The sequence below is a fragment of the Tubulanus polymorphus genome, chromosome 7, assembly GCF_964204645.1.
Source record: "Tubulanus polymorphus chromosome 7, tnTubPoly1.2, whole genome shotgun sequence".
NCBI classification, from domain to species: Eukaryota; Metazoa; Nemertea; class Palaeonemertea; order Tubulaniformes; family Tubulanidae; genus Tubulanus; species Tubulanus polymorphus.
Window position 1 is genome coordinate 4,710,582 of NC_134031.1, and position 10,844 is coordinate 4,721,425.

Here is a 10,844-nt window from a genome sequence, read left to right on the forward strand (position 1 = left end):
TCTTTTCAACGAGAGGTGTTGATCCGATTTTGAAAATAATATACAAAATTTTCAATACATGTATTTTTATAGGCAGACACGTCAAGTTTTCAATTCAGGGACAAAAAAGACAATTTTCAGGGACATAATTAGGGAAAATGAAGAATTAGAATAATCTTTAGAGGAACTGTAGAAAATTGTTTCAGGAATGGCAATAGTTCTTTCAATAGCATCAAAAATCACCTTCAGGATCCAGTTCCACAATTGTGAGTTAGAGTTAACTCTGAGTTAATGTTAGTTCCTTTTCAATGAGTTAACTCAGAGTTAAATCTTAACTCGGAACTGTGGAACTGGACCCAGGGTCCCGCCAATCAGGGACAGTTGCGGGAACTTTCCCCGACAATCAGGGACTGTCGGCCTCTCTGTCTAGGGCAGCAATCGCAGCGATCTAGAACTAGGGAATGGATTTTTTCAACGCGCTGAAGTGCGTCATTTTCTTTGAAAAGTCAATTACTAAAAAAGTACGGCGACATTTCCGACGAACTTATAGTTTGTTTTATCGCGATCATTAACCGCTAATTAAACCGTAATCGCAGTGCGATGATATTCGATGATATTTTCTTTTCTCGTGTATATGTTTCAGATCTGTGACGTACTTTACGTGTGCATGCGCAAGGAATCGAACAACACCAAATATAGAACACTGCCTTATCAACGTTGACGAGTTATCAACTTCTAGAGGCAATAATCGTATAACATTTCAACAAACGCCGAGGGTTTATCAAGAGGCCATAATAATTAACGCGGGACAGAAGGCTCATTGTTGAAGTTGTTGTGTGGATACTTTTATCATTACCGCTTCAGACGTTCGTTCAGATCGGATCAGACCTGCCGACTACTACTACGCGGTAAGCATTCACCGATCAATCCGGATCATCCGTTAATCCGGCTTTATATAAGAAGTCGACAACGCACAACGAAACCTAGCTTTATATAAGTTGTCGACAACGCAAAAGAAAATCTAGTTGGCGGGAGTTCATCGTAAGCTAGGATCTGAAGCTGTTGGACTTACGCTAATGCTGCCGTTACTTTTGAGATTGCGTTAATTCAATCGCGGTATTTTCGCTGAATCATGTATTATTTGCTATTGGCGTTGCTCGCGTTTTCGGCGGCGTCCGTGCCGAACGTCGCCGCCTACACGCACGAATTCAAGGACTACCGCGAATTTCTCAACGATCCCGAATTCAATTTCATCATGTGCCCGATGAAATGCTTTTGCGACGACGAAAAGGTCTACTGTCGCAACGCGAACTACACGCGTATCCCGCAGGAATTCAGCAAAGCGATCTCCGAACTGGCTCTGGACGGGAACCGACTACAGACCCTGACGCGCAACAGTCTGGACAGGTACCGGTACCTACGCACGCTGAATCTATACGATAACCATCTAGATTACATCGAGCCGGGCACGTTTACGAATTTGAAATATCTGCGATACCTGAATCTAGGGCGTAATCGTTTGGAATACCTGGCTAGCAGTATGTTTGACGGGCTGCACAAGCTGCGCACGATCAACCTTCAAGCGAACGGCCTACGCGTCGTTCCCGACGTCGTCAAATCGTTCGCGCGTCTCAACGATCTGAATCTCGGCGAAAACCGCATCGTCGAATTGCCGAAGGACACTTTCGTCAAAAATCCGAAAATCCGTCTGCTCAACGTGAGTCACAACGCGATCGCGACGATGCACCGAGAAGTTCTGAAACCGCTGACGCATTTACGGTACTTTCTCATCAACGATAATCCGTTGGGCGACGCCGGCAGCGAGTTGGACTTGACCGCGAATCGGCGTCTGTACTTCATCGACATGTCCGATACGATGCTCCGCGCCGTCCCGAAGAATCTGCCGGCGACGCTGTTCGACTTGCGTCTGCCGCGCAATCTCATCGATTGGATCTACGTCGAAGACTTCAAAAACACGACCGCGTTGGACATTTTGATCTTGAACAACAACGCGATAACACACATCGACGACGCGGCGCTGGTCAACTCGACGAATCTACGCGAATTGTGGCTGAATCACAATAAACTACAGCGCATGCCGTCATTACCGTCTAGTCTGCGCTCGCTTTACGCCGACTTCAACGAAATCTACGAAATCCAACGCAAGACGTTCGCGTCGTGTCCGCGTTTGGAGTTCCTATCGATGCAAAAGAACAAGATTCGCGACATCGAAGCAGAGAGCTTCAAGAACTTGTCGCTGCGATCGGTCGACTTGAGCGCGAATCGAATTCTCGAGTTGAAAACGTTCACGTTCTGCGACCTGAAGAACCTCGAGAAACTCGACTTGTCGGTGAACCCGCTCGTCAAACTGGACGCGCAGAGCATGCACAACGTCGACAATCTACGCGTGCTTCAAATGGCGCGAACAAACGAGAAATCTCGACGCGAATTCGACGATGGCGGCTCCGATTTGGACATGTTGGAACGCATGGCCCATCTGACACACCTCGACTTGTTTAACAGTTCCGGAATCGCCAAAAAATGGATCGCCTCGAGAAAAGTTCTCCGAAAGGTAACGACACGAGAAATTTCCATCGATCGATTTTAGCCCCAATCACAGGGAGGTACCAACCGAAGCCTGTTTGACCAGGGCCATATTGGCCGGACCAAAAACGTCAGACCAGGCCCAGTCATGGGTCAAATTATAGCATGTGTATTGTAACTGGTTCCCAAAGTGATGCACTTTGCACTTAGTGGTTTACATGTGAACGTACTCTCTCATTAGTAGGCACGGACAGAATTCGACCTGGTCCCAATCCGTGCTAATTTGGCCCGGGGCAAATCATCTGTGATCGCGGCTTATATTGGCAGAATCATATAAAATTCAAGTGTCTCTCACATAACGCGCTACTGTTAACACTTGACACTGAGAGCCCAAAAGTTTGACCATTAAATTTATCTTTGAACTGATTATTGGAATCATAAAGTCAATCCTAGGAGGTCTATAAATTGAAACGAAACACAGGATTTCTATAAACGATTTCTTAAAATGCACATACAATCAAACCCTCTGAATCAGCTTATCCCAGATTAAGATCTAATTGAGATATTATTGACAATCCACATATATATATATAAATATAGTGCATAAAATATGATGTTTAATCTGGTTTTTCTGACTTTCGTATATTAGCACCCATTACTGGCATAATTTCATTCAGAACTACTAGGAAACTAAATGAATTTTGTCGGTCGCAACTAATCCAAATTAAGCGAGGTTTGCCTGTACTCATCATCTGGACTAATATAATATGCGCGGGTACGATAAACAAAATTTCAGTCATACCAATCCCTAGTTTAGGAATTGCTGATCCTTCCGATCGTCGGCAGTTTTCGGTTTCTATCACAATATTTTCATAGAACGAATATTATGTGGTTTAGTCTGGCGCGTTCTGCTAGGTACCGCCGCCGACAACGTCGTATTTTCATAACTTTTTCCTCTACGAACCTCGTATTTCATAATACATTTTTTTCCCCGAGCATCGACGAAAAAATACTACGCTATTTTGTCTACTATAACGAATCGGGTGCTGAAGTATTTCACCGTTTCCACGCCGCCATTCTAGTATATATCGAAGTAGTCAAACGATTTTACGTACTATGAACTTCTATTATGGGCAGGCAATCATTGAAATATGCACCGCGGCACTTAACACATCGGATTAATTACATTAATTTTCATTAACCTCGTTATCTGATCGCGGTTATAAGGGCAGACTCTGATTCGCGTTTTAAAGAGACTCTCGACGAAAGTTTTATCACGGATGATGTTTATTTAAAAAGCAACTATTTCATTATTTCCGATGTGAATTCCCCTGCGTTACATATCGGCCTGAACCCAGGCGCACGTGCGTATGCAGCTACCAATAGATACTTTCAACACACGTGAAAAAAACTTTTAAAACACTTAACGTATCCATATCAGTTTGCGGTAATGAAGATGTTAGATGAATTGAATTGAGGTTCAGTGAGACAGCCGGTGTCTTCTAATCAAACTAATTATGTGCAGTGGGTAAGCGATTAAGCCATCAACCTTATATTACAACTGGTAATCATCAATCCAAAGCTGCAATCACACGAGCATTTTTGGCACGGGTCAAATTTGCCCTGCGCCAAATTAGGCCGGAACAACCGTTCACGCCAATGCCAGAAACATCCGGGCAAGCCCGAGGCCAAATTTTGGAAAGGGTGAGAAAGTGTGAATTGCAACTGGTTCCCGAAGTGACTCATTTCGCTTTGTTTAAGTATTGTTTAGTATCGAGTGAGTGGTTTACATGTGAACACGCACTCTAATTAAGCATGGACCAAATTTGGCTCGAGTCTGATCCGTGCCTCCATGTGATCGCGGCTAAGGATCATGGATAGAAACTCTGGCCTACAACCTACAACATTGAGTGGGAATTCTAAAATGTATCATAAAAGCCAGTGTGTTATCTAGCTAAAATTATGAGATCCATATAGAATTTCAATAGGAACAATATAGGAACAATATTTCGCACACTGACAAAAGCAATAATGAAACAAATCGTAATATCTTATCAGTTACATAATACAGCAATCATATCGAATATCCCAAAGTCCAGTATAAATCATGTTGCGAAATTTATACACGGAAATCTATGTTTCCAACATGAATATCTGTCAATCAGACCAGGGACATAAGGCTAAGATAAGATGATACCGTGTTTTTCCTAATTGGCCGGGTCACTTTTGTAAACTGCACTTAAATTTGCAATCAATTCATTTCTACAATTGCTGTGTCTGTTATGGTTAACTTGATCATGATTTTGATAAAAGTTATGTACACGGTAATAAAGGCAGCCAGGCCGAGTCAACTTTTAAGCTCAGCAGAAATGAGAAAGAAAATATCAAGGTTAATTTGCGCAAAGTGAAATAAATTTTGTCGTCGTTTCAGGTTCAAGATTTGAACTTGATGTTCAACGAACTGATAACTCTACCCCAAGACCTGCCGATGTACGTGCCTCAAATACGCAACATCAAACTCGCCGGCAACAACTGGCACTGCAACGCATCGTTAATCTGGTTCCACTATTGGATCAAACGTTTTCCGAACTTGTTCTTCGCGCGGCACCACATCGTCTGTTACACTCCGTTCAAGCTGCGTTACCGGCCGATATTCACTGTGCCCGTGCACGAATTCCGTCGCGTGAAAGGACCGCCGAGCGATAAGCCCCCATTCCCGAAATGTGACCAGTGCGACGACAACGCGGCCAAACCGGAGGAAGGTATTGATATTATCATTATAATTACCATTATTTTTTATTGTTATCATTATTATCATTATCATAGTTATAATTATCACAAATATCATGAAACTGTTATGACCATGCACGGATTGCACATGGGTCCAGTGCCTTATAAGTTCAGCCCTCAAAGGCTTGCGCTATTCCGCATTGCAAAAATAACCTAATCTCGTAACGTAGTGACATAAAAATAAATTATCAATATCATTATTATTTCTGTAAGGATCACCGGAGAATGATGATGTTGAAGGTTCAACGACGACTGGTAAACACGGTGAGCCCGTTAAACACAGCGGTACGCGTCATGACGAGAACGAAGACATCGGCGGTCCGTTAGATCCGAGAGTCGTCGAACCGGCTACCGACCGCGACGACGGTCTCATCATCGAAACGCACACCACTAAACCGGACTCTAAACCGGAAATCGTAAGTCGAACACGCACGAAAGATCCAGAAGAAGTTGAATCGGTGATCCATGAAAAACCAAAAGAAGATATTGAGGAAACGGCTGATATACAAGTGGCACCCGAAGGTAACATCTCTTAATGGATTACAAATCAAACCAATAATGCTCCTGAATATGCCTAAAATGTCGAAATAAATTTCGATTTTTCAGATGTTAAAACAACCGTACAGAGCGCACCTGAGAAACTACCCGAACAACAAACACCCGAACAAACAATTGAACTGAAGAAAACTGAAGCATCAATTGATATAAAGGCTGATGAATCTGAAAGTAAAGCTAATATCGATGTCATAGATAAAACGAAACCGACTTCACATATAGATGTGGACAATGAAATAGCCGGCATCGACGTAGATGTAAAAACTAGTGAAAATACTTCTGACGAAAAACAGAATGTAAACGTAGATATTGATGTTAAAGAAACCGTAGAGCTTAAGGGCAAAACAACGTTTAAACAGCTAGAACCCACTAAAGCGTCAATAATTAAACTCACTACTAAGATTTTAGAGGGTGATGATATGCCAAAGGTAACGAAACCTGTAAAACAACTAGAAATGGGTGAGATAACTAATGATAATGAAGTAGATGATGTAGTTAGTTCGATAGTTAATGGCCATATTATTGATGAGAAAGAAACTCCTGAAGACAATTTGAAAGGGGAGGATGTGATAGAAAATGAGGGTGTAGAAGACAAAGACACAAAAGTAGAAAGTAAAGAAAAATCTGAAACTGAGGTGAAAAGTGATGTGTTGATTGATATCGGTAAATCTGATACTAGAGTTGATATAGATGTCATAGATGAAACTGCACCTACACCTCATACAGATATTGATATAGTGGATCAGAAACTAGAAAATGAGGGGGAAGAAGAGAAAGACACAAAAGAAGAAAGTAAGGAAAAATCGGAAACCGAGGTTAAAACTGAGGTATTGATTGATATCAATAAATCTGATACTAAAGTTGATATAGATGTTATAGATGAAACTGCACCTCAAACAGATATAGATAAAGCAGATTTAAATCTTACTGATACATCAGTAATAAATGAAGCATCGATTGATAACAATGTTGATAAATCAGATGTTACTATAGATGTTATAGATGAAATTGTACCAACATCACGTATAGATGTCGAAGATAAAATAGCTGGTATCAACGTAGATGTAAAGCCTAGTGAAATTACTTCTGGAGAAAGTCAGGGTGATAATCTAGATATAATTGAAATTGAAGGTAAAAGGAAAACAACATTTAAAGAACTAGAACCGACTAAAGCTACGATTACAAAGCTCACTACTAAGATTCTTGAGGGTAATGATTTGCCAAAGGTAACAAAACCATTAAAACAACTTGAAAAGGGTGATAAAGTAAATGAGGTGGTCGATGATAATGTAGTGAGTTCGATTGTAAAGAGTGATATCAATGAAAAAGATGAAACTTCCAAAGAAGACTTGAAAGGAGAGGATCTTATGGGTAAAGAGTTGACAAATGAGAAAGAATTCGTAGATACAAGAGAAGAGAGTAAGGTTAAATTAGAAACATATGAGAATGACCAAGATGAGGGCAAAGTGAATGAATTTGGTGAATCTGGCTCAGGTATGGAGCCTTTAATCCATAAGGAAGAGGTTGAGATGGAAATTGATGATGGAGATGAAGAGAATAATTGGGGAGATGCAACAGAAGATACAGTTAAAGAAAAGCAATCCGAGTTCAGTAGTGGAACATTTGAAGAGAACAATAAACAGAAGCTCGAAGATAATAAAGAAAGTGAGAAAAGATTAACAACAATCGTAGAGGAGACACAGGAGAACAATCTGGAAGGTGGACAGGAAGAAAAATCAGATGAATTGTTAACAGAGGGTACACCTATTGCCCATGTAGATTCAGATCAAGAAGAAAGCGGCGAGGCAATAACCGACGAAAGTAATGTAGCTAAGATGATTAATAAGGAAAACGCAGTTACAGATGATGAAAACATGGACAGAAAGACCGGGTTACAGGCAATTAAAGAATTTAAAGTCGAAGATGAAAAGATAGAAGAAAAGGAACCGGCCAAAAAGACAGGATTACAGATAATCAAAGAATACAACGTTGACGAAAGTATTAGCAAGGAGAGCGAAAAACACACGCAATCATTGGAGGAAATAGAACCGGAAGAGAGAGAAACCGGACTGCAAGAAATCAAAGAATTTCAAGTAGACGAAAATATTGAGTCACCGACAGAAGGGAAAATTTCAACAACAGAAACGGGAAGTAAAACTGGAGATTTCAGAAATAAAGAAACCGGGTTGCAAACCATTCAGGAGTTCCACGTCGACGAAAACATCGACGAAACTCCTGATGACATCGACATCATCCCAAAGAGAATGACGACGAAAACTTTGGAAAGTTCTCGAAATTTCACCACGAAAAAAGTGACGAAAGTCCTCGAAGGAAAGACATCGGTGAAACCATCGTTCAAAACGACGAAATTCAAAACGCTCGAAGGAAAATCAACCGTTCACGGAAAGGATCATTCGACGAAGCACTTCTTGCGCACGGGAACAACAAAGAGTATCAAAAGATGGACGACGCGTAGACCAAATATGGATAGTTCACTTCATGCAATACTTAAAGGCCAAACGACACCTCCGAGGGATGATATCGAAACGCTAACTATACCTGACAAGTCGACTGTAGCCGATTCACCAGTCGATTCGAAAAACGTCGACTTGCACAAGTCCGAGGATGAGAATACTAATACAAAACAGGATACGACTTATCAAGAACAACTGAAGAAAGACGAACAGGTTTGGCAAATGATGGGCAAAATGTTCGGATTTTGATCGTGACGGAGTTTTAGACGAACGCGATTGAATCATAAAATAATGAGGGTTTAACGCGTGCAAAACGACGTACTTTCAATCGATCAGTATTATATTCGTAACACCGGGGAAAATGAGATCGTCGGGACATTCCGAGGATGGAATTTGGTAATCGAAAATTGTATATATGAAATGCAGTTACGTAAGCGCGATATCGCTAATACCTTTCATTAACGACGCGAGATCATTCGAACAATAATACCGAGGTAACATTCTACTAAACAGACAAGCTTATATCGATATTATAGATCCTGTAATCTGGATATTATTAGTATAAGTGCTGAAATGAAACACAGTTTGTCATGCTTGTTTATTTCATATGTACATGTATTATATAGGTAGGCATATGGTTCGCATTTTTACCTTCGTACGAGATATTTCTACTAATTTCCATATGTATCTACGAAGCTGAACAGAATGTAGAATTGCTAGGTTGATTGAAAGATGAATGCTTTTAGCATAGTATATCAAAAATGACGGGGTCCGCCTCGTCATAATAATGTGAATTTTGCATAAAAACCTGTTTTGGGTAGTGTGTTTTCTCACAAAAAACCGCTATGATATAGTTTAATCATTTTTTGGTCATATTTCTCATGATACATTATATAAGTTTAATATTTGTGATTTTATATGTAAATACGACTTTATTATATTAAAGTTCAGAAGGTACTTACAATCTTATCTATGCAACACTAATTAGAGCAACAAAATATCATACTTTATACACGAATGCATCAAATATATTTGCATAAAATAAAAGCTGATTTCTGTACAAAAATAAGAAAATAGTCATTTTTCTTTCATTAAAGTCCAGGCAGGGTCCCTGCAGATCAGTCATTCCTGGATATACCAGTAAGCAGTTTTAACAGGGTCCCTACAGATCAGTCATTCCTGGATATAAGGAGTTTTAAAGGAGAAAGTTTGATATTTCAAGGAAGCATCTGCATCACTTTCATATCCCAATTACTGTAGACTCATCATAAATCAGTAACTGTTAATCTCGGAAAACCATTAATTTGATGTTTTTGTAAGTTAAGTTTTATCCGTTACCCTACCTAAACTTTATCTTATTCGGTAATCGCCTTATTGGGTTAAAAAATAATCCATGTCCCAACTATATCAATTTAGGGATAGTCTACTCACACAACTGTACAACTTCAAACTAGACCAAATTTACTATCTGCCTATTTCTCAAATTTCATGGAGTTTTAAAAGAGTTATCGGCATTTTATCTAAATTAAAGGAGTTTCAAGCAACTTTAAAAGCACTTTCCGTTTAGAAAAAGTATTTTAAGGAATCAAGGAGTCGTAGGGACCCTGTAGTCACACCTGCTCAATCTAGATTTCCTAGACTATCCGGATTGTGGTTGTGCTGGGTTCACACACACAACTTTTTGAAGAGAAAATTGAGAAGTTGTCTCAACTTCTCGATTTCTCAACTTCTGACCCGGTTAGATAAATAAACAAAGTTGTGTCAAAATGTGTGTTCACACACACAGCTTAATTCACACAACTCCAGCTGGGCGTAGATGCAGCAGTGCATAGAAGGCATAGAAGGATGAACAAGAAATTGCAATTTAAGCAGAAATCAAAAAGATAATTGTGATAAAACGACTTTGGCCTATCCAGCATCCATATGGATATATCATGCCCGGTGTTAGGGGATCCTGGTACCGCCTGACTCCAGAAATTTTAAAGAGAATTCATGAGTCTCATATATCAATTATCTGATAGACATGCGATTGATGAGATTTTAAAGGTTTATTCTTTTATTGTAGAAATTGTAGAAATATATTGCCCTCTCTTACCAGAAAGGAAGACTATTAAAATGCGCGCGAATATACTGCATGTTGATTGGTTAGATTTCTCTCAACTCCTCGACTGAGTTGAGAGAAATAGAACATGTTCTATTTCTCTCAACTAGTCGAGACTAGAGTTGTGTCGAGGAAAATCGAGCAACTTTTTCGTTCACACACATGACTCACTTCAAAATAGTTGTCCTCGACTGTGAGTTGCTTGATTCCTCGACGAAAAATCGTGTGTGTGAACCTAGCATAAAGTTATTTATCACAGGCCAACCTGAGCAGTGGATGAATGACATCAAGGATAATAGAAAGATCATCATCTTCTATCTATCTAGTAAGAATGTGTGTCACATGAAAAAAAGATCAACCCCATTCTTCATTAGTGCAAATATTTTCGTTACATGTACCTA

At 40.0% G+C, this 10,844-nt stretch overlaps 2 protein-coding genes across 3 annotated transcripts in view; one reads left to right on the forward strand and one right to left on the reverse strand.

Annotated features, from left to right (window-relative positions):
• LOC141907997 (arf-GAP with coiled-coil, ANK repeat and PH domain-containing protein 2-like) overlaps nt 1-10,844 on the reverse strand; it is a 37,365-nt gene that overhangs the window by 18,977 nt on the left and 7,544 nt on the right. The gene's annotated exons all lie outside the window — the stretch shown is intronic.
• Nucleotides 619-9,394, forward strand: LOC141907995 (uncharacterized). Its single transcript, XM_074797754.1, has 4 exons — nt 619-2,551; nt 4,955-5,285; nt 5,527-5,835; nt 5,920-9,394. Exons 1-4 carry the CDS (start codon nt 1,112-1,114, stop codon nt 8,589-8,591), a joined length of 4,752 nt encoding a protein of 1,583 aa, XP_074653855.1. The 5' UTR covers nt 619-1,111; the 3' UTR covers nt 8,592-9,394.

Coding starts and splice junctions, on each gene's coding strand:
- LOC141907995 (XM_074797754.1), top strand. CDS start 1,112: ATGTATTATTTGCTATTGGCGTTGCTCGCGTTTTCGGCGGCGTCCGTG. Junction 2,552..4,954: donor CGAGAAAAGTTCTCCGAAAG/GTAACGACACGA, acceptor TCGTCGTTTCAG/GTTCAAGATTTGAACTTGAT. Junction 5,836..5,919: donor TATACAAGTGGCACCCGAAG/GTAACATCTCTT, acceptor TCGATTTTTCAG/ATGTTAAAACAACCGTACAG.